The sequence below is a fragment of the Echiichthys vipera genome, assembly GCF_963691815.1.
Source record: "Echiichthys vipera genome assembly, chromosome: 5".
NCBI classification, from domain to species: domain Eukaryota; kingdom Metazoa; phylum Chordata; class Actinopteri; order Perciformes; family Trachinidae; genus Echiichthys; species Echiichthys vipera.
Window position 1 is genome coordinate 9,914,528 of NC_139830.1, and position 25,108 is coordinate 9,939,635.

The following is a 25,108-nucleotide window of genomic DNA, read 5'->3' on the forward strand; positions in this document are numbered from 1 at the left end:
CCGAAACTTCCATCGGTCATTAAAAAGTTTGATCCAGGAACCATTTTTTTACTGCATTTGGCCGCTCAGAGCCACCGTACAGGGAAAAACATCGATAGTATCTGATAAACTGATTCACTTTGTCCCCCAGCACAAACAAAGTAAAGAATACAGAACAGCTTGGAATCAGGGTGGAAGGCACCGATCTCAAAACAAAGAATGCACAAAAGATAAACGATTATCGATAGCTTCTTTCTAATACCATCCATTCATTAACCCCCATTTGGGACAAGTGGTATCCATGGCACCCACGTAATCAATTCCGCTGCTAGCATCTTTTCACCTTTAATAGAATACAACTATAAAATCATCCTCATGGCTTGACTACTACATGTTGTACAACTAACAGAATAATAAAACACATCGGTGTGCAACGTGTCTGTTAGTACCGTTATTTTAATCGGATGACGTATTTAAAAAATAGAACAGAATACAGAAAAATACACAAATACACAACAGTCTACAGCCATGCTAGCATTTAGTATGAACGGCTGAGATAAGTAACAAATGCTGGAATCCTAGGTATCATTATTAATTTGTTTTGCAGCTTCAAAACCCAAACGCATCAACCTCCAGCTCAACAAATACATGAGCAGTTAAAGCAAAATAATAACTATATATATATTTGTACTAGACGCACTTCAAGGCTGTCATCATCCACTTTGTCCACTAGCTAGTCGCTAACAGTAAAGTTGAAGACGGTAAAACCAAAACAACGAGATGAAAGATGCTAAAACGCTTCATAATATATATAAATATATATCAATAGACATATAATCTGACTCTTTGCTGATTAAAAAACCATTGATTAGTGCAGCTTTGATCTAAACGGTTTTGTGATCAGGTCTATGGACTCCACACAAAGGTCAGTTGAAGGGGAGTCATCTCTGCAGTCACTACCTCAGTGTGCAGCACGGAAAAAAACAAACCAAAGACACAAGCTCACAGGTGCACACATGTTCCGACATGACACTTGTTTTTTTCATTTTTACAGCGTGTGAGCTGACAGAGCTGTGTGGGCTTCACTGCATACACAGCTCACCAGCACTTTCTCTAACAGATGTCATTTCCTGACTTTGACCACAGGTGGATCTGATGTCTGGAGCCTCACATGCCACAGGTTAGTGTGTCTAACAGGCAAAGTTAACATGACAAGAGCGATGAGAGAGGCAGAGAGAGGAGTACGGGATAGAGAGAGAAAGAAAGTTAGAGATGAAGAGGGAGGCGTGACCACGAAAGAGGTTAGTCAGGTAAACAATAGTGCCCTCGCCGGCTTCTCATCACAGCACAGCTCGGGGTGTCAGCACCTGGGTCTCATGCGGCGACCGACAGTAGATGAAGAAAGGTGCAACAATGAGCAGTGAGGAGTGATTCTTTTCTCAGCCCACATCCCTGGGAGAGTTTGAGAGGAATGCACAGATAACCTCAAAGTCAAAACAACTCTGTGGAGGAGTATCTGATCTGCGACGCTGCTTTTATAGATACACACAAGGAGGTGGGGCTGAGTCAGACTCAACACCGACTGGCCGGGTACAATCTCACTGTAGGAAGGTAAGCACTACAGCTGAAGAAGAAAATGGATATACTGCAAAGGTTAATGGTGGAGGTGTGCAGTTCACAGAGGGTAAACTACAGTATGAAACAGCAAAGTGTGCAGGAACCCCTCAAACTGCTACAAACATAAAATCTAGACAGTCTTTTAGGACTGCATTACACATTTTTTCATTTGCATTTCTCGCTGTAATCGGTAAGATTTGAGATCCGTTGTTCCTAGCGGCTTCGTTGGTGGTAAGATGTACTTGTGTAGGCGAGCCTGTTCTTTCAGAGGCTCCATCTTGTCACGTTCAGGGTCGCTATGCTTCTTCACTTTATTTTTTTTTCCTTTTGCTCTTTCGTAAACTTTATTGACACACATTCACCTCTCTACTTCTGCTCCACCCCCTATATGTTCCCCTCTTAAATCCACACAGATGCTCTTTGATCTGGTCTGGCTGCATTTCATTCAGAAAGTCCCTTTAGATACTTGCTGGAAGCACTTTTGTCTGTGAGGGCTTTGCAAACCAGCCTACCACACGCACGCACGCACGCACGCACGGATGCATGCGGGCATCAAACCAACAGTCTCTTGATCTTTATGAATCAAGACTACATAGTCTAACAATGACATAGCTGTCAGTGTTAATAAAATCGATAGAATTGAATTGAATAGAATCCTGACGCGCCCCCCATTTGAAAGATTGGCTCACCCAAGTCCCATGAATTAACTGTCTCCACCCAAACAGAATGGAGGTGAATGGAATTGTATTTGCCGTGCTCAAAGCTTTGAAAAAGTAAATAATTCAGCCGCAATGTGTTTTTCCAGACAGTCCGCACACACCGTAGACCCACAACAGTGTCATCCTCAGACTTCACTGATGCTACTTTGCGGCAGCAGTACCTCCGCAGCACAGATCCTGTAGCAGCTGACAGCGTTACAGTGGGCAGACCTGTACACTCTCTCTTGGCGACAAACCAAGGAAACGCAGAGCCAAACTAAACATAGGCTGCGCTTTGTGTCCATTGTTAGGAGAGCCTAAGGACAGAGGCTTTGTCGTGTGACTCATCTCCTATTTAAGAGTTTCCATTTCCATTCATAATGGCACTGACACGGCCATTGAGGAACAAGGCCTCTACCCATTACATTCATCTCGGGGCCTGAAGCATTAGCCAACTTGGCCGGCAGAGTTTGGGCGAGTCTTAAAAGACACACAGTGCTTAAAAATAACAGTGGATCTTTCTTAACAAGCGTATCCTCAGACAAACTGCTGATTAAGAATGCACATTTTAAGCCAAATCCTGCTTTGCAGTTCGGCCACTAGACATCTCTACTGGAGCTACTGGCAGTTGAGCACCTTGCTCAAGGGTACTTCAAGAGTACTTGGTGGTGGAATCAAAGTGCACGACTCATTCTTTATCCCTGCCCAATCTTTCCAAGCTGGTGTGGGAACGTTCAAATCCCAGACCCTCTTTTTAAGCTCAACTTCCACGGCCTCTTCTAGTCTGAAATAGTTAGAAGCTCTTTTCACACAGAAATTCTGCAACAATGCCGCAAAGAAGGAACGCCAACTTTTTTGGTAATTCACACCAACCAAGCAAAAGAGGTGTAAAGCCGCCCCGGTTGTGATTTCACACAGAATGCCAGCACTCAGGAAGCAAAAGAGGCATCAGCGGCGTGTGTGTGTGTGTGTGAGTGAGAGAGCTGATCTAACCCACAAACTGCCAACATGATACATTATGGCAGAACAACTGTACACAATCCAGAAAAGGACAGAGACGGACTGCAGTGCCACAGCACCCGTCTATTTGTTTGAGAGAAGGAGAGAGGGGAAGAGATGATTGACTATTGAACACAATGTTTCTTTAAGTGATTAATAACTGAGCCTACTCTGAATACTGCTTTGTCATTTGTAGACCTGCCCGTGGGTCTTTCCGCCCTTTCGGCTTTCATTCACACAGACGTCGGCTCTGCGCTGTTGTGGCTCTGTGACTACCTCCGCTGCCGGCTCAGAGGCACAACAGATCTGTCCCCTCATTCGTCCCCGTGTCTTTCACACAGACGGCGAGCAGTTAAAAAGGAGCAACAATGAACAGGCTGTGTGTAAGGGTCTATTTTTTTCAATAATCAGATCAGAGGGAGCGAGTGCACTTTTAACATACCTCTTGGCTTTTTCCACTAATGCCATCTGCTTTATTTTTTATTTTTTAAAAGACTAGTGACCCTCCATATATTTTTTCCATGACTGCACTTAAATTTTAAAGTTAAGATAACATCTTTCAAGTAAACAGAGCTTTATCTCTCACAGGAGAACATGCACAGAATCATTTATTTATGTAAAGGGTGGTGGGCGATGGGTATCAGTGAAATGAAGAGCTATGTGGCTGGCTAACAGCTCTGGGCCTTGGTAATGACAGCTCTGGGGACAAGAACTCAGTAGAAATGTTTCAAAACTGCTGCCCAGCCCGCAGCTACTGCTGCTTGAATTTATCAAACATCTGCGTTACCGCCTAGAAAGATTTTGTTTCTGAAAATGGGAGTATAGTCTGTGATGACCTACATTTTTCTAACAAAAGAAACATAAAGTAGCATTCAGATTTTGGGGAGAAATTTTGAATGTGGGTTTAATTTTCAGATTTTGACCTTTGATCTGAAATTGCATATTTGACTAATGAACAACTTCTGGAGTAGCTTTTCTACAAATACACATACACGCTCCCTGAAGTATAGCAAGCACTTTAAAACTTTTAGTGCTCCAACAGCAGAATGCAGGTTAAAAAAAAAACAGTATTCTGCTATTATAGCACTAATCAGCACTGTTGCAAAGTGTCTTTAACCAATCAGAGGGCTAAGCTGAAACAGGCCATTCATCCCGGACCCTTGGGCCGGCTGCGTTCTGTTCTTTCATGATTTAATTGGATACTTTTATAGGCAAATTACACCCACTTGCGAGTTGGAGGCAGCAGCACTGCACCACATTTAGTACATTTAAAAAGAGACCCAACTGCAGCACGCAGCAGCTCAAGCCTCTGTAGCGTCACATTCCTTGTATATGTATGAAACAATACTCATACACAAGTCACTTAGCAGTTTATGATCACACATTTCCAAACACGTTTCTGGCTGCTTCAGAAGCCGTTCAGCTGCTGCTTGTAACCATTCGAAACATGTCAAGGTGTGAAAAGCAGTTACCTCAGTCAAACCTGGAGGCGAACCTTCAGCTCACTGCCTCTGTAATTACCCCTTTGAAGTTCAGGAAGCTTTTTCTACAAACAACACTTACAGACAGGCCCAGAAAACGAGCGAGACAAGGGTGATGACACACACAGCACAGGGAGGCTCTTTGTCTTATTAAGTGCTTTCACAAAAGAAGAAAAACCTGCAATGTTATTGAGGATAGCTTCGACAAAACTCGTTAAAATGACCTTTTAATGGGAGAAAACTTCCCCCGCCTAAATACACACCAAATTAGTCTGTGTTAAAGCGACACCACGAGGTTCACATTTGTGGTTTTAAGTGACATATTTCAACAACTTTTGGATGCGTTGCCATGCAATTTGTTGCAGATATCCATGTTCAGGGCAAAATTTGTCCAATCATTTAGTTTATGGCTAAATAAGACATCCCCAGTCTCAGCTGTACTTTGTGTTCAGTGTCAATTAAAAAATACTATCATGAAAAACTAAATGCACACCGACAACTACTTCTGCAACTGTCACATTTATTTAATATTTATCCACTCAACAGCTACAACAAATTGCCACCTATGCCTGCAGCGATGAAAAGTATTTCTTAAAACATTTTAGCTTCTGTGTTCATCAAAACGCAAACTCCGCGCAGTAAATCAAGGAAGAGACATGCGCTGAATGAAAGTTAATTCTCATCACAAATCATGTCTGTTTTTAAGTACAGGGGCTATAAATTATGCATCTCTGTGAAGTTTCTCTCCTGTTCAGACTCAACTATACATCATTGTCACAAAAGTGCTGTGGGACTGTACGGACCACCATGCTCTTGGTGGTTTATTAGCCTCTATGCCAGCAGTCATAAGAACTATTCAGCCACACTGCCTCCGGACAAAAGAACTCAGCTAGCGAGCCGCGGTAGATCCATTTTCTGTGCTCGGCAGCCGGGGCTATGGGAACAGTCCGGGGCCATGAAAGCCCTCTCTGTGGCAGCAGCCGAGCTTCGGTTCAATCAGTCGATCAACTTTCACTCTCTCCTTCCCTTTCTCTCACTTTTTCTCTGACTCGCTCACTCAGTCCTGATGCTGCTGCTGCTGCTCTGGGTTTAATGGTTTACATTTCAACACCGTCTTTCCTGGGAAACATCCAGTAGCAGGGAGGGACCCACGCAGATAAAGACTGGCCTCTGATTAGCCTCGCCGGGTCTGCTCCGGTTCCCTTGTGCCCCCTCTACCACCTCGCCAAAGGGGATAGCGGGGGAAATGTTACACACCTCCATTTACAAGGGTCTTTGTTTGAAAGGATTATGTGTAATGGCTTGGATCTGGATCTTATGTCCCTCCTCTGGCCTTAATACTGCTTTAGATATAAAAGGGCCCTTCTTATTCAGAAAAAATAATTTTCCGTTCCCCCAATAGGGATTCAAGATGGTCGCTATGAACCTCTCAACCCCACAGCGGTGAAAAAGCTAAATGTTTCAGCACATGCACTGATGTGCTTTTATAACTCTTGAGTGCAGCTTTTATGATGTTACGGTAAATTATGAGGACATATGTAGCCATCAAAATGGTGAAGCGGCGGGATGAGTCTCTTTTAAAATATGGGGAGGTCTTCATCTTAGTTTGAGCGTTTATTCAGACATAGAATAGATTTTTTTACAATATCAGAGGATTATCATAAATGCAGGTGCACAGAGTGGACTGGAAACTGAGGGGCTCTTTTAATTTGATCTACTTTCACATTATTGTGGCTGTTTTATGCCCCAAGCAGACATTTTACTACAGTCTTGAGGCTTGTACAATGACTTATGGCTGGACAGAGAGCCAGAGGGATTAATATGACCCTGATAACTTTTCTGCACACAGAGCCTTGGCCTATAATTAGAGTCGCATTCACTTCAAACGGGAGCCATAAAAGCTAATATTGTCAGTTCAACAACAGTTAATTGGACAGTAGATCTAATGACAAGGATCTGATCTGTTGGTGGTTGTAATTTCAGAGGCTGGGCGCAGCATTAGTTGGAGCTGTCAGAGGGACAATCTGATGGAGGAGGGCGGAGGTGACCCTGGGGGAGAGATTTACAGTGCGCTCCCAAATGTCACCTGATATTACGACGCCCTCTCCTCTCACCTTCTCTTCTGTTGTCCTGTCCAGACATGCCACAGTCACTGCTCAAGGAGGCGAGGAGGAAGTGATGGGAGGATGAAGGGAGGAGGGCAACAGGAGGAAGTAGTTTGTTTTGCCTGTCGTGCTTAGATAAACTACAGACATGACTTAATTAACTAGAGTGTAATGGTTTTAAACTTTTATACGAAAAACATAATAAATGATATAAATAATAAATACAATAACAGGAATAAGAGTCTACAGACTTCATAGTGGCTCTTTGAGCTGAATACAAAATAAAGTAGAGCGATCCGGTCATTGTTGTGAATCAGGACCCTGACGTTAAGTGGCTACTTACTAAAGAAATCAATCATTTGACATAAAATATGTATTTCAATGGAAAGCCACTACTAATGTGTGCAATAAAATTCTCTTTATTGATGGATTTAAACTATTATAATTCCTATCATCCTGTGTATAAATTAATTTCTGCACTAATATTAGCTCAATATTCTCATGAATGTGTTCATTATTATACATGTTATGTGTATAATGTTTATTTGTTGCATTTACATTTTATACAGTGTCAAAGTGTGTACTTGTGTACTCTTTCTAAGTAGTTATTAAATTTGCACTGTGTTGTATAAACTACTGCCCTACGATTATTGTTTGACTTCTTTCTGCGTATTGATGGACGTGGTTCTCCAGATCAGAACCCCTGCATCCATGGTCTGTTACACACACAGAGGCCCTGTAATAAACGCTAACATCAGCATGCTAACATACTCCTAATGTGTAGTAGTAGCATGTTAGCATTGCTACTTAGCACGAAACACAAAGTTCAGCTGAGGCTCGTGGCCGGTTGATTGATCATCATTATTGGTGATAAATCAAATTATTGAACAAACTGAACTTGACCTGAGCCACGCTGCGAGCTCGGCTGCAATATGTCGGTTAAACGCAAAGGGGAATGTGTCTGTGTATTCAGTCCTGCAGAGTCAGCAGTTCTTAAAGCTCCAACCCGTAATCATGTTTCTCTTCCCTGCCCCTTGGATTTTTGTCTGTGCTCAAAAAAAGCAACATAATGTCAGTGAGGATGGTTTTTTTTCTTTCTTTTTTGGTTAAGCAGATCAAATATCGGACCTCGGAAAAGGCTTGGGCTCACATGAATAGTGTACGGTTGCCAGAGGGAGCGGATTAATATTATAGACAATTCATACCACAGCAGCACAGGCTGTGTCTGTGGGTTGACAATGCTCTTGTGTACTAAGATAAGAAACCTTGGGAGGTGTGTTAAATGGGTAAACAGGTGCCACTGTGGGAACTCGAGCACAGAGAGAGCCAAACCAAAGCAGCAACAGCTGTGAACACCTGAAAAAAACTGCAACCTGACTAATGGACTCACAGCTGCTTCTGTCTGATGACAAACTCAAGCTACATTTCCCCTCAGGTGACGTGGAAAACAACCTTTATTGCTGAGGTGAAATGACTGAAAGGGTGTAATGGACAACAAGAAGCCTTGTCAATCTTACTTAATATATACATATCTATTAGCCCCCAAGTTCTTGTTACTGATTGATCGATTTAGAATTGTCTTATGGCACTCGTTACACAGAACTATGTTTAAGGTTTTCATGTATTTTTTATCTACTCATTTCTTCTTTCACTGTAATCTTTGAGATAATCTTATTTCAACTTGATCACAAAGAAGAACCCTTATGAAATGTAAACATGGTTACAAATGAACGTACTATCACACAAGATATATAATATAAATAATTAAGTTAGTTAATTATCTAACTTTGACGCTTTCGCACCGACACAAACTGTAACTAAGTTATCTGTATGTTTCTTTCAAGGATGTTTTTCTGCCTTATCTGAGAGGAGACAGTCGACCCTCCAGGTTGTCAAAACTAATTCAACAGCATCACGTTGCAGTAGTTACACTGGAAGGTAATGGACTGACACTTTAATTCCTAAACTAAAGGAAACCTCTGGATGAACTTTCCTACAGAAGGTGAAGGTGGGACGACGGTAGACAACTGAGGCTTAGAAGTGCAATTTCTAAGTCTGATACTAAAATATCGAGCTTGATTGAAATGTATGGGAAAATATTCGGGGTGTGCATCTCCCCCTTACAAGAACATCCAATATGTATTTAGATACACAGGGAACGATACATTTTAATACATAACAATTCGGTGTGATTTGATGCAGATTCATTTTCTATAATAAATTTAAATAAGCCAATCCTATAAAAGTGGCACTGCTGCTTACCTTCAAACAGATATAATTCATAATAGTATTTTTTTTTGTTACTTTGCATTATGGAGTAGGAAAAATCATCATTTCAGAATAACATGTCACTGTGTTTATTACTTTTCCAATAGGCACAGGAAGACAAAAACCGACTCTCCCAATTCATGAGCCAACATTTTGACGGGAAGGTCGTTAAGTCAGCAATAAAACGGACTACAGAAACATGGCGAAAGTGAAATCCTGTAAATCCGGTGATACATTTTTTCGAGTGTCTCAACCCACGCAAACTGTCAATACCAGATTTTGATTTATGCGGTCTGATAACATTTTGACAGTCTAGAAGAGCTGCATGATTAAATAAACAAGGCACCGTTCAAGTTAGCCAGAGTGCTAAACCGGAACTAGCCATAATGGCCGGCGGAAGTCTCTAGTGCGCCTGCTCTACAGGCAACGCAACAGGGACACAGTGCCGATCATCAACAGGGCAGTCAAACTTTTTAGGCTTCATGCGGCACTGAGCAACTTTTATAGGAATGGACAGAGCTCCGCCTCAAACGTTGTATTCACTCTGCCGAATTAGCAGTGAAGCTTCGATCATTCACTTTATAGTCGGCCCTTAGCCAGTTCATGGTACATATCGCCCCGACCAGGGGTCTGCATATAGATATGTAGTCATATCTTTAACGTTAAAACCAGTTTCAGATTCGTATTGCTGAATCGTTACACCCCTAGTAGATATGAAAAAATTATTAGAAAGTTTTGGGGTAAAAAGGTTGGACAAGTTACCTTCTACCATCAGCATGGGCTCCTTGGCTCCGCCGTGGGCCAGCATCTCCCGACGGTAACGCTCGCCCATCTCCCTGAGAAAGAGAAAGAGAGCAAAGGAAAGACAAACAGAAGAGAAAGAGATAAGGTTACAGACACCTGTATTCTCCCCTGTCAACCCCTCCACCACTGCCACTCACAGCCCAGGGCCAAGTCTCCTAAGCTACCTGTTTACAACAGACAGGTGACAGGAAACAGAGATCTGAAAACTGCAGGTGGAACTAAAACAATCTCAGAGGGAAATGGAAGACGGCAAAAGAAAGAAAAGAAAAGGGAGGAAGGGGAAAAATGCTGCAGGGTGCCACTCGATGGAGGTACCATGGAGGCTTCTTTTTTCAAAATAAAGTCTTTATGTTTAGTCCAGGGGCAAACACTTGTGATAAGGGAGGGTCTAGATGCAAACGAGTGTCTGTGAATTACAGCAGTTTCATATCAATGTCAAGTTCAATGTCAGGCGGAAGAGACTTAAACAGTATCCAGAGGAAGGCAGCCTGTCAGGAGGCATCTGTCTCAGCGCTCTAAATGCAAAACAGGTTGACGCTGAAGTATTACATCAACTCTCTCACCATGAACATGGTTACATGTGACTAAAAAAGAGGGAAGACTGAGTTAATCAAACATCTCTGGAGCAGAAGCTAAACTAGTACTTTCCTGAACTTTAAAATATGCCTCTGAACTTGTCTCATTGGTGTCACGACCACGTGAAATGTATTTTCACGTGGTTGTGACACCAATGACACCGTGGCACCACATGTGCTTATCATGTGAACAAGAAAACTAGAGATGATGGGATCACACCAACTGACCCCTGAGGGCAGTGACCCTTTCTCTACTTTCTACCCCACTGCTTCTGCTGCCCTTGCACAGACCACAACCATCTTTGAACTTGGCCTTCATTTCTATCTCAACTACCCACCTGTAACGTTTCATGACAGTATCTTGCGTGGTCGGGATGCTACACCGTAAGAATATCAGGCCACAAACAGCCAGACATAATCAGCAAAATGCTCAAAACCACCTCAGTGGCAGCTCCCGCTCCAACAGTTGTCTCCAGGATCACATTTTGCTGTGATCACACACACAAAATGTATTTGCTGTGTCCTGCACTTCATCACCTGTGGTTCAGTTTTGGGATACTGGAGTTTGGTGAGTCAGTATTAATGCAGAATCAGTGTTAGAGGATAATTATTACTGTTAAACTTTGACCCTTTCACAGTAAAGTTCTTAACAAAGAGACACGTTTATCAGAGGCTGCCACAGATCCATAACACTTTGTTTAGCTCCGAGCCTTTCCATTAGAAAACAAACTCTACAGGAATCCCTATACCATTGTGTAATTATATATTCTTGCTATAAAAAGAGGATCAGTTGTAATTAAATTTAAAAGAAGTGGAGTTAAGGTGACTCAGCCAAAAATCTAAGATAATCAGTTCAACAACAGTATGCCATACAACCGTACTTGTCTTAAGTAACTGAAGAGGTTGAGAGGAAAGTTTTCCCTCCCACTGCCTGCTCCATTGAAGTTTATTAGTTTATTGCATATTTAATCTTGGGCAGCTATCTCACCTGTTTAAAGGATCCTGAACGAAGCACTGTTTCCACACCATTGAGGCCACGGCGCGGGACATGAGGTAGGAGTAGTATTTGGCCCCGTAGCCAATCAGGTGGCTGAATCTCAGCTGCCACGCCTATGGAGGACATTAAATTAATATATTAATATTATCACCGTCACCTGTCAGTGAAAAGACAGGACAATTTAAAATAATCTGGACATTGACAGGCTCCACTTCACCAGACTGGATGTGACAGTACACAAAGAGAGCCTGCATTCATTTTTGAAGGTATGAATTTGTTTTTAGATTTAAATTAAATGTTGGATACAGTGTGTGTGGTGAGGAAGCAGCAGTGCTCGCAAAAACCTGTTGAGAGAAGCAGTTTCATCACTGTGACTAACTATTCCAGTTAAAGGCAGAGAGCGAGGCTGTAGATGTTAACTACGACTTAAACTGCTGCTAAAAACATCTCCATTCACCGAAATTTAAAACTAAACTCAACAAAAATGTATATTCCTGAATGATAACCTTCTATCAGGTTTGGTTTTGGTACTGCAACAAACTCAAGTGGATATTAATGAAAAACAAATCAGAAAATGTAAATGTCAAACACCCCTTTTCATCTTTTAAGTCACCTCTATTGTCTTTATTGATGTAATTATACTGGCGTAATAAAAACACCTTTTCCTGCAACAAACCTATACAGCAAAACCTTAAATCACAAGCTGTCAGCTCCTTCTTTAAACGGACAAAACATGGAAATTCCTAAAATGGTAGAAAGCCCCCTTCTCCTCTCTTCTGTTCTGCCTGCAGTTGCCTGAGGGGGCCCCTCTCCAAATCTATAAAGACGAGCTCTTTTATGATCTCTGCAAACGGGGACTCTGGGGGGAATTCAGCTGGCAAACACTCAAACATTCAGCCATTTAGAAAAGACAGCAGCTGCCAGAGTTAACAAAACCATAACAGACTGCAGACGCCTCCCTCCACATAAAAAAACTAAACAAAAACAACTTTAAACATGTTAATGATTTATACGCTGACTGCAAGTGAAATCATCGTCTGAATCAAAGGACGGAGACAAATTATGCGCTGTGTTTGTACACAAATTATCTTTGCGCCTCAGAGAAAATCCTGGTATATTTTATTGTCTCTGGTGATTTAAGTAATCTCCGCAGGCCAACACTTTTGAATGATGAGAATGTAGTTTACAGCATATATAGTACACTGTATTTAAATCGCTTCGGGGGCAGCAGAAACAAACCGTCGACACAACTTTGACATATCACCTATAAAGGTGCTAATTTCCAAATTCAGTGAATATCAAGTAACATCAGCATTTTATTTGGATTTGTGTTTGTCCAGTACTCACTCTGCATGTACAGTATATATATAACCTTTATTTAATCTCCATGGGGAAATGCCTCACTCTTTAGCCGCCAAATGCTACGAAACAGTTAAGTTTTGGGCCATAAAACCAAAATCATGCATTAGAAGAAGCTAATAGGCTCCAAAGAGCTGAGGGGAACAGCAGAGTCGGGTGATAATTCCTCTGTGGACTCAATTCCAGCAACTCTTTTTATTTTACATGTGATCCATTGTTACTATAAAAATATGGACGATAGCAGCTTAAATTTCGTAAATCTCATTGAGATCTAATTGACACAAGTACAAACTTTATAAGGCATTGTATACTTTAAAAAGATAATATCAATACCTTTATAACAATTGACTTGCTCAGTTTAGGATAATACTGGTATTTTGAAATCATATCTGAAATTAAAATCATTTTATTAGAACATCGACAGAGGAAGTGGGTAGAGAATTAATTATGCTGCAATTCAAATCAAAAGTATTAGCCAGTTTAAAGCGGTTTAAAGTCCTTGGAATGAAAGTCAAAGTAAATAAAATGTATCACTTCCATGACACATAAATGCCTTCAAAATGATGTTACTGGATTTCAGCGTGTGATAAACTTTGAAAACAGCTGTTTGAGAGCTTAAACTGGAGGACGCTCATCCTCGCACCAACAGCACGGGGGAAAAAACGCTTAAGCTCCAAAGTGTCGACTTGACGAGACTCCTCTGGGCTGCGGTGACTTTAATAAGAGTAAATAGCACTCCAGAGATGAGCTCTGGCTCAGAAAACCACGCTGCGTTTGCTTTGTCAGCTGGACGAAGCCGTGATATAGTGCCTTCGCTCACGTGGGTTCGAAGTCTGCTTTTGCAGTTAATTCAAGCACCGACAAAACATTTTTCACAAATTCTTCTGATGCAAAAATTCATTCATACATGGATGAAAAATATAAAAGCAAAAAGGGTTTTTATGCTTTTGTTTGTGAAGTATTACATCTATTCATATGAAGAGTCTTTGACTGTATTCCTCTCATATTCTGGAAACAAATAAGCAGCTATTGGAGAGCAGGTGGGTTTGCTGTCTGACCTCTTTGGTAAAAGACGCTTTAAACTTTGTCACTTTGTCAAAAAACAATTTTCAGACTTCCGCGCTCCTCTGTCTACAAACTCTCTGCCTCACATCAAATGATTATCAACTTTTGTGAGAGAGTTCAAGTGGGTGACGTGTCAGCGAGATATCCTTTTGATCCTTACATACAAAAGGAGACAAAGTCAGCACGGGCTGTTTACTCTGTTCCTCTTGTAAGTGAGATAAAAGACACAGTTTGTTCTTTGTAAACTCAACCTGTGGTATTTCGTGCATTGCCACATTTTTACAGCAAAGTGTGGATTATATGCACTTCAGTGTGCATTTGAGCCAAGAAATCGCAGATTGAAGAAATGTCAACACAGCGAGCAGAACATCTTGCTTTTTTGCCTTTTATTTCCAAATATTATCTTCAGCTCAAGGGTGAGCATGTGGTCTGTGTTACTCGCAGCTGATCCTCTCTCTCTCTCTCTCAGTGCACAGCGGGAAATGATAGCCCTGCTCTAGAAATTATACACATGTCAGCATCACCCTAATGTTTATAATCTGTGGCTCTCCGTAACCTATTAGCCACTCAAATGTTCACTTTGCTGTGGAAACTTTTCCTGAGCGGTGTTTCCATGAGGACGGGTGAAGAAGAGGGAGAGAGAGAGAGAGAGAGAGAGAGAGAGAGAGAGAGAGAGAGAGAGAGAGAGAGAGAGAGAGAGAGAGAGAGAGAGAGAGAGAATTTAGAAATGAAACAACTTGAAGTAGAGTCTGTCATTGAAGGATCCAAACAAAATCTGTTTTCACTTTCAAGTTCCAGAAACTAAAGCGCTGCAATCGTCCTCAGTTTCTGCGACAGTTCAAATGAGGAAAACGACCCCGCTGTGGTGGTTAGCTGTGCACACGGAGGCGAAGTGTCTGTTAGAGCTTTCAGAGTGGTTTTAAAAAGTTGAGGAGGAACGATTGAGACAGTGGGAAACTATATATCTGGGGAGGGAGCTACAAAGCAGGGCACAAGCAGAAGAGTGGAGGACTACTGCGAGAAAAAACACTGGCCAGGATTCTGACGCATGGGAGAATATACAGCAGTTCTGTAATCTCTATTCCTGATGGCACCCCACATAATTATAGCCCAGAGTAAATGCTCTGTGAAGGCCATTCCTGGCTAAATTATGACTGTTTGATTCCCTCCTCCCTCCTGGCTTCATCCACTCGCCCTCAGCTGCAAAAGTTGGGGAAATAGAGAGCTTTTTTCATTAAAGGACCGGCAGGAAGAGTTTCAAATATTTCCCCCAGGGAGAGCCCATTCAAAGGATACCTCTGCTTTGTTATTTTAGCAAGGCTTCAGAAAAAGGCTTTAATCCCTTGAACGTTGCTGTGCCTGGGTAAAAGATATAAAACCAGAGAGAAAGAGTAGGAAGCTAAAAAAGACTCCTAGGTTGTTTCTGTGCCGTGATCAACTGAGCAGTGAGGAGGGTCTTTAGGGAATCATGCACAGAACTTTACCCAAATTATCATCAACCTCAAGACTGTAATCGATCTAATGACAGAGTATTAAAGAGACGAGCTACTCGAAAGAAGTCAAAGACAGTGTGTGCTAAAAAAGCACAAAGGCAGTTGGGAATGTACCGTATTGGGCGTATAAGGCAAGCCGTAAAATTTCTGCTGCATCTCCTCCAGGATTTCTGTGGTGGAGCGGTTCTGAGGCTTGCTGTGGTAGATCTGGTCCAACACAGCATAGAAAACCTGTCCAGGAAAAACAACAACATAGCTCCAACTAAATCAGTCATGCACACACAAACGTAGCATTAAAAGAAAAGGAAATGCAGCACATTGCGCTTCACATTTTGAAACTTTCGATATTTACCATCAATAACAAATATAAAGCAGTCTAGAACTAGTTTAGGACTGTGTAATCCCTGTTTGTTAAACCAGCTAAGACACAGATAAAACCCCAAACCAGAAGCCTTCGACAAGGAGAAAAAAAAAGGTATTTTTTTATAATTTAATCTACAATATTTGACACTCTTTCATGAACACCAAGTGGAAACAACTTGTGTCGTCTTTTTAACCACAAGATGCTGTAAATGTTTATTGAGTCCCATTGAGGGACTTTTGTAATTGAAGGATTACTCATCGCACTACACTCTTTTTAGAGCATTCACCTCATAACTGGGGGATGTGCCAATAAATTGCACTAAAGGGTGCTGCAGTGTGCAAACCTTTCTCTACGTTTTCGTTACTGTCTTCTATTGGTCCTCACCTGCCTTCAACGGTACTTAGATCTGTGCAAGTGAAACTGAGTGAAACCTATTTTTAGACATAATAGTAGGTGATGTGTGTAAGGTTGGTCAATATACCTGCAGCTGGGTGTCCGCGGCTCCGCACACCTTCTTCGACTCACACAGACGAGCCACCATACTCTCAGGCAAAGGCTGAGCGGATGATGACAGACAGAATAAACCAGACAGTAAGACATTATTTTCATTTCATCCGAGCATCAAAGTCCATCCTTTTTAATCATGTTTCAAAGTCTGCAAGATAACAGCCGATGTGACACAATCCTAACCTATAACATCCTGTGTTAATATTGCTATAATTATGACGTATTGGGAAAATATCACTCTTCAGTCACTGAGTAATGCCTTTTAGTGCTGCTCCACATGGTCTTTATTCTGAGGGTTTAGGCGTACCTGTCCAGTTTCATAGTGGCGTGCAAACTGACTGATGACTCTATAGTCGGTGGCGAAGTACTCCATGAGGATGGACGGGACTTCAGCGAAGTCAGTCGCACATCTGGTTCCTGGAGGAGAGATGTCAGAGCTTAGATTTAAGAAACGAAGAATTAAAACAAAAGAAAGTCTGACCAAACAAGACCAGAATTGAGCCGACACACAACTGTAACATGATCAGTACTATACGTCATTTTAACCATCCGCAGGTGTTGTAATATCAAAAACAACATCTGATATAAAAAAAGACTTAGAGAAGTAAAAAAAAGATGATATTAAGTTACTGTTGTGAGCTATCAGACACAATTGTAATTTAAGCAACATGTCTAAATAGCATATAGTGTAAACATGGTGGCCAGTGATGTAACAGCCTCAAGTGAAGTTTAAAAATACTGTTATAAGAGTAAAATAAATACTTTTGGGAACTCAATTTACTGGAGAAGAGATCCATCAGCTTTATCTGACAAATGAAACACTATTGAATGACAGCTTTGGAAGCCAAAGATAATCTAAAGCTCTCCTCGGGGCGCAAACCTTAATTACGTTTATGCTCTATTTTCAATTCGACACACTTTGATGAATAACCCAGAGCTCCATATCTAACCACATAATTCTAGCTATTGACATTTGGAAACTGCATAGCTATCAGTGTACGATAAAAAGAGCTCATCAAATGTCAGGCAAACCGTTTGAATATCACTGCTGAGTGTTGTATGTGTACAATATGTCTTGCTTGGTTATTTGTCATTTCTACGCAGATGCAAATTCAAGAGAAGTTTGTAAGTTGCACGTGTGTATAGCATCCGATCTGCGCTTACACCTCACCTGTCACATGCTGGTAGCGAGTGCGTCCCAGCATGGAGTGCATGGCGTGTCCCATTTCATGGAAGAGGTTTTCCATCATGCCCGGAGTGAGCAGGGTGGGGGCGCTCTTGGTCGGGTGGGGCAGACTCAGCATCAGCACCACAACTGGATGCTGGTACTGACCCGTTTCCTGGCACCAGCGGCCACCGCGGATGGTGAAATGGCAGTCCTGTGAGGAGGAGGAGGAGGAGGAGGGTGATATTGATCGAAATAAAAAATAAATAATATAATGCATTTTTAATCACTGATTTAAATAACATAAACTGTCATGGCATTGCAGTGATATGCAGGGGAAAAATGTCAATGTTTTCCTTTTTTTTTTTTTAAATGTTGGAAAGCAAGACTAACATTTCATATTTCTTTTAACACTCCATTTTATTAATTTAACTTACAATATTATATGTATTCATTATATGTATTCAGCTATATTTCTGACTGTAAAATCCTTTTATTACATTAATAAGTTTAAAGGTTCCCTGTTGCAGTGTGTCAGTGATATGGGCTTTTATTCTGTTATGAAAATGAATATATTTGATCTGAAAGCTCAAAGTGTGCAGATAGAAAAGAGATTTTTTTAAAAAGCGTCTTAAAATATGGAGAGCTCTATTTTCAAAGGAGCAGCTAACATGAAATGTCTATGTAGATGATGTATGCACACCTGATGAGGTTTATTCTGCCGGTGGAAGAAGTCACAGTAGATATATCCCAATAATCCCTCGGTCTCATGTACCACAGCCTGTGAACACGCACATTGAACACATTGAAAAACATCATCTTTGAATTATAGACCATTCGTCTTTGGTTTAACGTGGGACATAAAACAGACTTCCACCAAGAACATATTAGAAACAGGCGTTAATCCAACACAGTCCAGGACATTTTGTAAGTTTTACCAGTTTGCGGACATCCTCGCTCCACACTTCTCCAGCACTGGGGTGTTCAGACATGAGGGACACACCGTACAGCTGAGAGAAGAGGTTGTTCAAACCCTCCATACAGGCGCCCAGAGAGAAATACGGGCTGTACAGACTTGGCTCTATGTTGTACCTGCCATGAGCAAAACCAGAACAAAGGGATTTTATTATAATAAGCTGTATATGAGTCAAGAATAGGTCTGGAAGTGGAGTGTCAAAGCATTAAAAACATAACCAGATAACATTTTAAATGTCCCAAAACGCCCGTCTTATAGCAGACCAAATGCACACACAAGATAAATAAAAGAATGACCACACTATTGAAATTGAACACTGCATTTCTGTAGATGTCGCCTTGCAAGCTAATGAGCAGTAGAACTCCCCTCACAATTATACATTTGTGATATCAACTGGAGGGCCACCCGTGCTTAAAATGGATGCATTCATGCTGCTATGAGGCACTTTAGATTAAGACCACAGAACCAAAACGCTTGTTTAGCTTGAACACCACATCTAGTGTATTATCAGTGATGAATAACAGACTGCTGCTGAGCACCGCCCGTTTAGCGCACACACACACACACACATATGGTTTGAACACTTTCCAGTTCAAATGGTTACTGATGGAAAATCAGAGATAAAGAGAAAACGATTGAGTGAGTGAATGAGCGAAAAAGCACAAGATGGTGTGTGTGTGTGTGTGTGTGTGTGTGTGTGTGTGTGTGTGTGTGTGTGTGTGTGTGTGCGTAGCAGAAAACAGAAGCAGCTCAGGGGGGAAAACCGCTTTTTAATGCAATCAGACTGCATCCTACATTTCTTTAGGAACCTCCTGCCAACTCTCAAAGCCCCAAACCACAAACAGGAGAAGATTAAACACGTGTGGCAGCTTGACAAGGAGGAGGACAAGCTAACAGATCCACTCCTCCTCAGAAGCCCTGGGAACAGTCACCAACACATGGTTACAAACACACAACTTGGTGTCTGCTTAAATCCAAAAGGACACACGAGGGATCCATAAAGTCTGCACTAAAGATATATTCAAAACTTCTCGGGAACATTTGGCCCGTCGTGTTATTAGTCTCCGCTGAGTGAGAGATACTTGAAAAATCTGAAAAACTTGGAAACACTTAATAGGAATAACAACTTAACTTGGAATATGGCAGCTGGGATTTTTAAGACGGAGTTGCTGAATGCCAAAGATGGTCTCTTTTTAAGCAAGTTTGAAATAAGAAGAAAATGTTTCAAGTAACAGGGCGCCCTGGTGGCGTCCCCGGGACTTCTGTAACATGTTGTTCCCCAGCTCTCCTGTTTAAAGTGGATCTGTCTTAGAAAAGGCTTAAAAACAAGTGTTTCATTTACAAAATAAAAAATAGCTTAATCTATCACAACTTAAAAGCAGCTGTAAGTAAGGGCTGCAACTAATCATTTTATTTTGGATTGAAAAAAAATAAACAGACTGATTATTATTTCCAGATGTCTTCCATTCTTTCCTCTTGTCAATAACAAAAGATCTTCACCAGACGTGGACTCTGGGATAAAGCCTGCAATTAGCTACCAATTTTCTCCTCCCTTCTGCCGCTGTGTCCGGGACTTAGTGCCACACAAGAGGATTGTGATTGGTTTAAAGAAATACGGGATGTTTTCCCCTATGGCAGAATGGTAACTTATGCATTTGCAGTTATCAGACACATTTTGGGGAAGCCTGGAACAGATTTTTAAGAGATTTTAGTAAATAAAAAACACACACAGAACATACTGTACACATTAGGTTAATATTTTTAACAGCTGTTTTCTAGTAAGACTACATGGGTGTGATATAATCGCTATCCTTGATGTATAACATGGTATAGGACTTTCTTTTAGTATCTAGTTTTACAGTCAGTCATAATGTAAAAAGAACATAAACAACTTTAAAGTAGATTTGATTCTGGGCAAAATTATAATATCAGGGTATTGAATCGGTGCATAGACTTGCATAATCACTGATAACAACACAGGCTAGGCAGAGTTTATAAAGGTGAAATATGCAGGAGGTTCTTTTACACAGAAACGCCTGTAAATAATATGATATTTCAGAGTCTGTGTGTGGATCCTTGTAGTGAGAAACAGGATTTTCTTTCACACACCTCCATTTCCTTCATCACAAAGCCTGTCAAGGGTTCTCCGAAATCAACAGGTACAACATCCATTAGTCTCTTTAAAACACCTTTACATTCTTTGGGTTGGGTATCAGTGACACAAACTATCAACATTGCAACATGACCCTTGAGAGTAATGTCTTAAACACAAACTAGTCTAGGCAGTGCTGGAGGTATTTCTGATACTGATATCAGTATCGGAACAACTCAACCATAAATTAAATGACTAATTCATTTAACTGTTTCAGCACCATGTGAAAATATTCAATATTCAAACTGAGTGAACTTATAAACTCCCTCAGATCAACTGTTTAATGTGGTGGAGTGTGCCCGTATGCTGAGGGCCTGGTCCTCGCTGCAGTGGTTCGATTCCAACCCGCAGTCCTTTACGGCATGTCACCCCCTCCCTCTCTCCCCCTTTCATGTCAATCTACAACTGTACTCTGAATTAAAGGCAAAAGTCGCCCAAAAAAAGAATCTGTAATTTGTCTTTCTTGTGTTTAAAACATGTTTTGTGTTTTTCTCTTCACAAAATGTAACTAAAGCAATTTCAGTATGTTTTAAAAATGTATTATTGACATTGAAGTTTCCTATCAAATCCACCCAAAAAGGCACAGCTACAAACACTAAAAAACACACAACAGACTGAGGCAGGAGATCATACCAGATCCTTTTGTCCTGGATTAGAAAAGGAGTTGGAAACCGCACTTAAACAACTCCCATGCTTCTCCCTTAACACCTTTTGTAACATCTGACACCTGAGGATGAGCCGAGACCCGATAACAACGCACACCGTGGCGGAATATGTTATTACCAAACACCATCACAAAGATACTGATCGAAATGACTTTATCATATGACAGCAGGCTGAATAATAGGCTTCAAGAGATAACGACTACTCACCTTTCAGCACGCAAGACACCGCTGAGGTAGGGGTGATCCCAGGGCATGAGCTCCTATAAAAACAACATTAGGAGTCTTTTTTTTTTACACGTGACAACAAACAAATTACACTAAAATAGACAAAACATTACTTATAGTGAATCTAAAAAGAGAAAACAAAGAAATATGTCGTAACAAACAAATGATTGACTCACGGCATTACGAGGGTTGAGTTTTTTCTTCATGTTTCCCATCATCCGAAAGTCTTTGGCTGTTCTGTGAGGTTAAAATGGAAAAACACAAAAACAAGTTATGAGCTAATTGACTTGAGGCATTCATTCCAGTCTTCATCCACTTACCTCGACTCAGGGTCAAGGGGGGGCAGAGCCTATCCCAGCATGCATTTGGCTGAAGGCAAGGAAACACCCTGGACGGGGCTGCCATGAACAGGCTGACTTGCATATTTTTGGGCTCTTTGAGGAATCCCAGTGTTAGAAAGGCAAGAGATTTAATGAAAAATTAAAAAGTGTCGCATGTGTTCTGTGTTAAAGGTGTAAAACCAAAAGTTAATGATGCAGAGAGGGTGTCAGCTGTAAGAATGGAGAGACAGGGGGAGTACAGGGGCCAGCATTTACAGCCCAATCATTGATGACCCTCTCATGTCAGACTGCTGAGGTTGACCAAAAGCTTCCAAGACAGCGGGAGAAGCATCACCCTCAAGCTTGAGGGGCACAAGCAATCGAATGTTAAAATCATGAATGCGAGTTTGGCTTCCCACAATCCAATGAACGTCATCGACTCCGACATTGACGTTTAAAATGCTCCGCTCACAGAAAATTCCACTGCATATCGAATCAAGGGCTTCCTAAACTAACAGCCAGCCACCAGGGGGCGATCAAGATGTTTTGGCTTTTTCGGGGGGTGTCAGGCGTGTGCATCAGTCTGTGAAAAATGGTCATGAATATTGCGGCTGCAGTCCAGAGTAGAAGAGTGAAATACGCAAGAGAGCAAAACAAACAAAAAAATCAAACGTCTGGAGCAGAAGGCAAAGAATTAGTCCCTTTTTGGTACAATTTTATTTAGATTTTGCTTCTGGATTCAGTGCATTGAGGTGAAGAAGAACCTCATTTTGATGCACAAATTGTAGCACAACAAGGGAGTGAAAGCAGTTTATTTAAACGTGAATCTGCAATAAAAATATTTTGTCCCTTAAATCGATGAAAAATCATGATAAATAATTGAGAATCTCAATATAGATCAAGAATAATCGTGATTATCATTTTGGCCATCGAGCACACAGAATATAGTAACATAAAAGCAGGAAACAACACACATGTGAATCAGCCCAGAGTAAATAAATCTGTGGATCAATCGTTCCAGGAAATATGGACTCTTGGGCATCGTGCACCAACTTATATCATTCATTTAAAACTCTTTAAAGACTCTTTAAAAACAACAAGAGTAGACTGTACCTGTCTGACAGCTTGTCTGTTAACAAGTGAAGAAAGCTCATCACCGTCTCTGCAAAGGAGAATAAAAATAAAGTTGCAGCATGTAAAACTGTCCAAAAGGCACAAAAAAGCAGCTTAGAAACCTCTGAAATGAGAATTTCCTGCTGCTTAATTATTACCTATGATTGTATACAAATACTGAAGTAAAAGTTACAGCCATAGAGTTACAGCACTGACTGATGAGAATAAACTGAGGCTGAAGAGACGCACTAACCTGGTGTTTTGGCCATTGTTCCCTTCAGGGCTCTGTGTCCATAAGATTCGTAGCCAACCAGTTTGGCCAGTTTGTATCTGCATTTCAACAGCTCTTCCAGACAATCCATCAAATCTGCATTTGGATAAAGGTAAATCCTGTAGGCAATTTCTCGCACCTGCAAGTGGAGGAGAGGAAAATTCAACATGCAACAGAATCTCTTAAAAGCAACATTATATCAACTAAAGTACAGAAGGAGGAAAAACACAATCTGCTAACGAAGAGTTACAGGGAAGGATGAGCAATCTTTTGACAAGTCGATGTAGCCTAGAATTATTACTTTACCCTTACAGATGCTATGTTTCGATGTGTCAGTGAGCTCGGACTTTATACAATATTATGCATTATATTGCTCTGTGCTTTAGTTTTTATCTCAATGGTGCTTTTAGTCTCCCTCATGAGAGATATTGGCATTTTATTACTGTTATATTAAGGTTACAGGAAAAGCTGTTGACATAAAGTCTGTTCTTGTAGTTGTATAGCAAACATCTTAAAGTTAACAGAAATAATTACAATTATATTTTCATTTTGATAGAATATTCGGACCGCTCCCAGAATGTGAAGCCAGTATTTTGTTAATAAAAGAAACATTTTTAGAGTTTTGAAAGATCATTTTTATTACTCATGAGCACAGAATAGTTTACCATAATATTCAACCTGCCCTTACATCCAGCCCTACGATCTAATATATGGCAGCAGTGCCACCTGCTGAGCAAAAACGAGAAATGCACCAAATAAAGCACATACCAAGTCATCAGGGGAGTCTGCATGTAATCCTCCGACTTGAATGAAGCTTCCTTCGCTTGCAAAGTGCAGGTGCAAATGCTCAGGAATCACAGACCTCGCAATTCTGTTGGGCAGGTGAGAGCCCACCAGGAACTCGTTGTTTAGATCCAACAGCTTCACATGGAGGCCGACTGCCTCTTTCCTCTGCCGAGAAACCAGCGGCGAGTTGAGTAAATAAGTTACACTGCATATTAAAACATGTCGTCTTATGTATGATTGATAGTTCGTCAGGTCCCACTCATTATGACGGTCTCACCAGTTTGTCATCCAGATGGATTCCACTGATTTCAAAGTCGAACATGAACAATTCGGCCACTCGTCTAGAGAACAAAGAAATCAATCAATACCTTACCCCGATTGGACATTCGTTGGAAAAGTTAGAAACAATAGAAAACCATTTCCATGTACTGAACAAGATGACGGTAAATTACCTCGTATCAGGGTCCAGCTGAGCCACAGTGTCCGGGTTGTCCAGTAATATTTTTAGGCTCTTGCAAAGTTCAACATTTGTGTTCAGCCTGAAACAGACAACCAGCCAACGTGAGCATCTATCGAGTGCTACACAAGATCTGTCTCATCTGAAGCTTGCAGGAAAGAACATTTTAACAACCGTCTTACTGTTGTACTGTTTTTCTGTTTGATCATAAGCTAAAGGAGCTGCTGTGTTTATTCGTAACGTGCAGCGTTGAAAGATTTCTATAAAAGTGTCTCTTACTTCTCCACAACCGTGCCAATATCTATGCAGGTCTTCTCTGCAGCCTCTCGAAACGCTGGGTCTGGATGAGCTACTTTAACAAAGTCTGCCTGTAAGAGGAAGAAAAAGGAGAGTTGGGTTAAAACTCCACAGATATTCACAAGAACCACAAGATATAAGTCGTATGTAGCAACAAGTGTTGAACACTATTATGAGAAATATGGTGTTTTGTGATACTGTATCGATTCTCACTTTACAAACACCATATCAGATTCTAATAAATAGTTCAAATGCAAAAATTAGTGACAGACAGTGGTTCATTTTGTGACGTTCAATCCCCAACTTCTAGATAGCAATATTGTAAAGCTCAACACTTGTCTCTCAACACACCGGATGCCAGGCCTTCTTC

The 25,108-nt window shown here is 41.1% G+C and overlaps 1 protein-coding gene across 1 annotated transcript in view; it reads right to left on the reverse strand.

The window, feature by feature from the left end:
* LOC310946876 (mitochondrial intermediate peptidase-like) overlaps positions 1 to 25,108 on the reverse strand; it is a 29,122-nt gene that overhangs the window by 1,877 nt on the left and 2,137 nt on the right. The window contains exons 3-18 of the mRNA XM_083913451.1: positions 24,721 to 24,809; positions 24,437 to 24,523; positions 24,262 to 24,325; positions 23,967 to 24,149; positions 23,181 to 23,337; positions 22,928 to 22,976; positions 21,671 to 21,731; positions 21,477 to 21,529; positions 18,415 to 18,568; positions 18,180 to 18,257; positions 17,483 to 17,690; positions 16,619 to 16,728; positions 16,286 to 16,360; positions 15,555 to 15,671; positions 11,515 to 11,636; positions 9,910 to 9,983 (exon numbers count right to left, since the gene is read on the reverse strand). Of these exons, the coding sequence (XP_083769577.1) occupies positions 9,910 to 9,983; positions 11,515 to 11,636; positions 15,555 to 15,671; positions 16,286 to 16,360; positions 16,619 to 16,728; positions 17,483 to 17,690; positions 18,180 to 18,257; positions 18,415 to 18,568; positions 21,477 to 21,529; positions 21,671 to 21,731; positions 22,928 to 22,976; positions 23,181 to 23,337; positions 23,967 to 24,149; positions 24,262 to 24,325; positions 24,437 to 24,523; positions 24,721 to 24,809 (1,681 nt within the window). The remainder of the gene's footprint in view (positions 1 to 9,909; positions 9,984 to 11,514; positions 11,637 to 15,554; positions 15,672 to 16,285; positions 16,361 to 16,618; positions 16,729 to 17,482; positions 17,691 to 18,179; positions 18,258 to 18,414; positions 18,569 to 21,476; positions 21,530 to 21,670; positions 21,732 to 22,927; positions 22,977 to 23,180; positions 23,338 to 23,966; positions 24,150 to 24,261; positions 24,326 to 24,436; positions 24,524 to 24,720; positions 24,810 to 25,108) is intronic.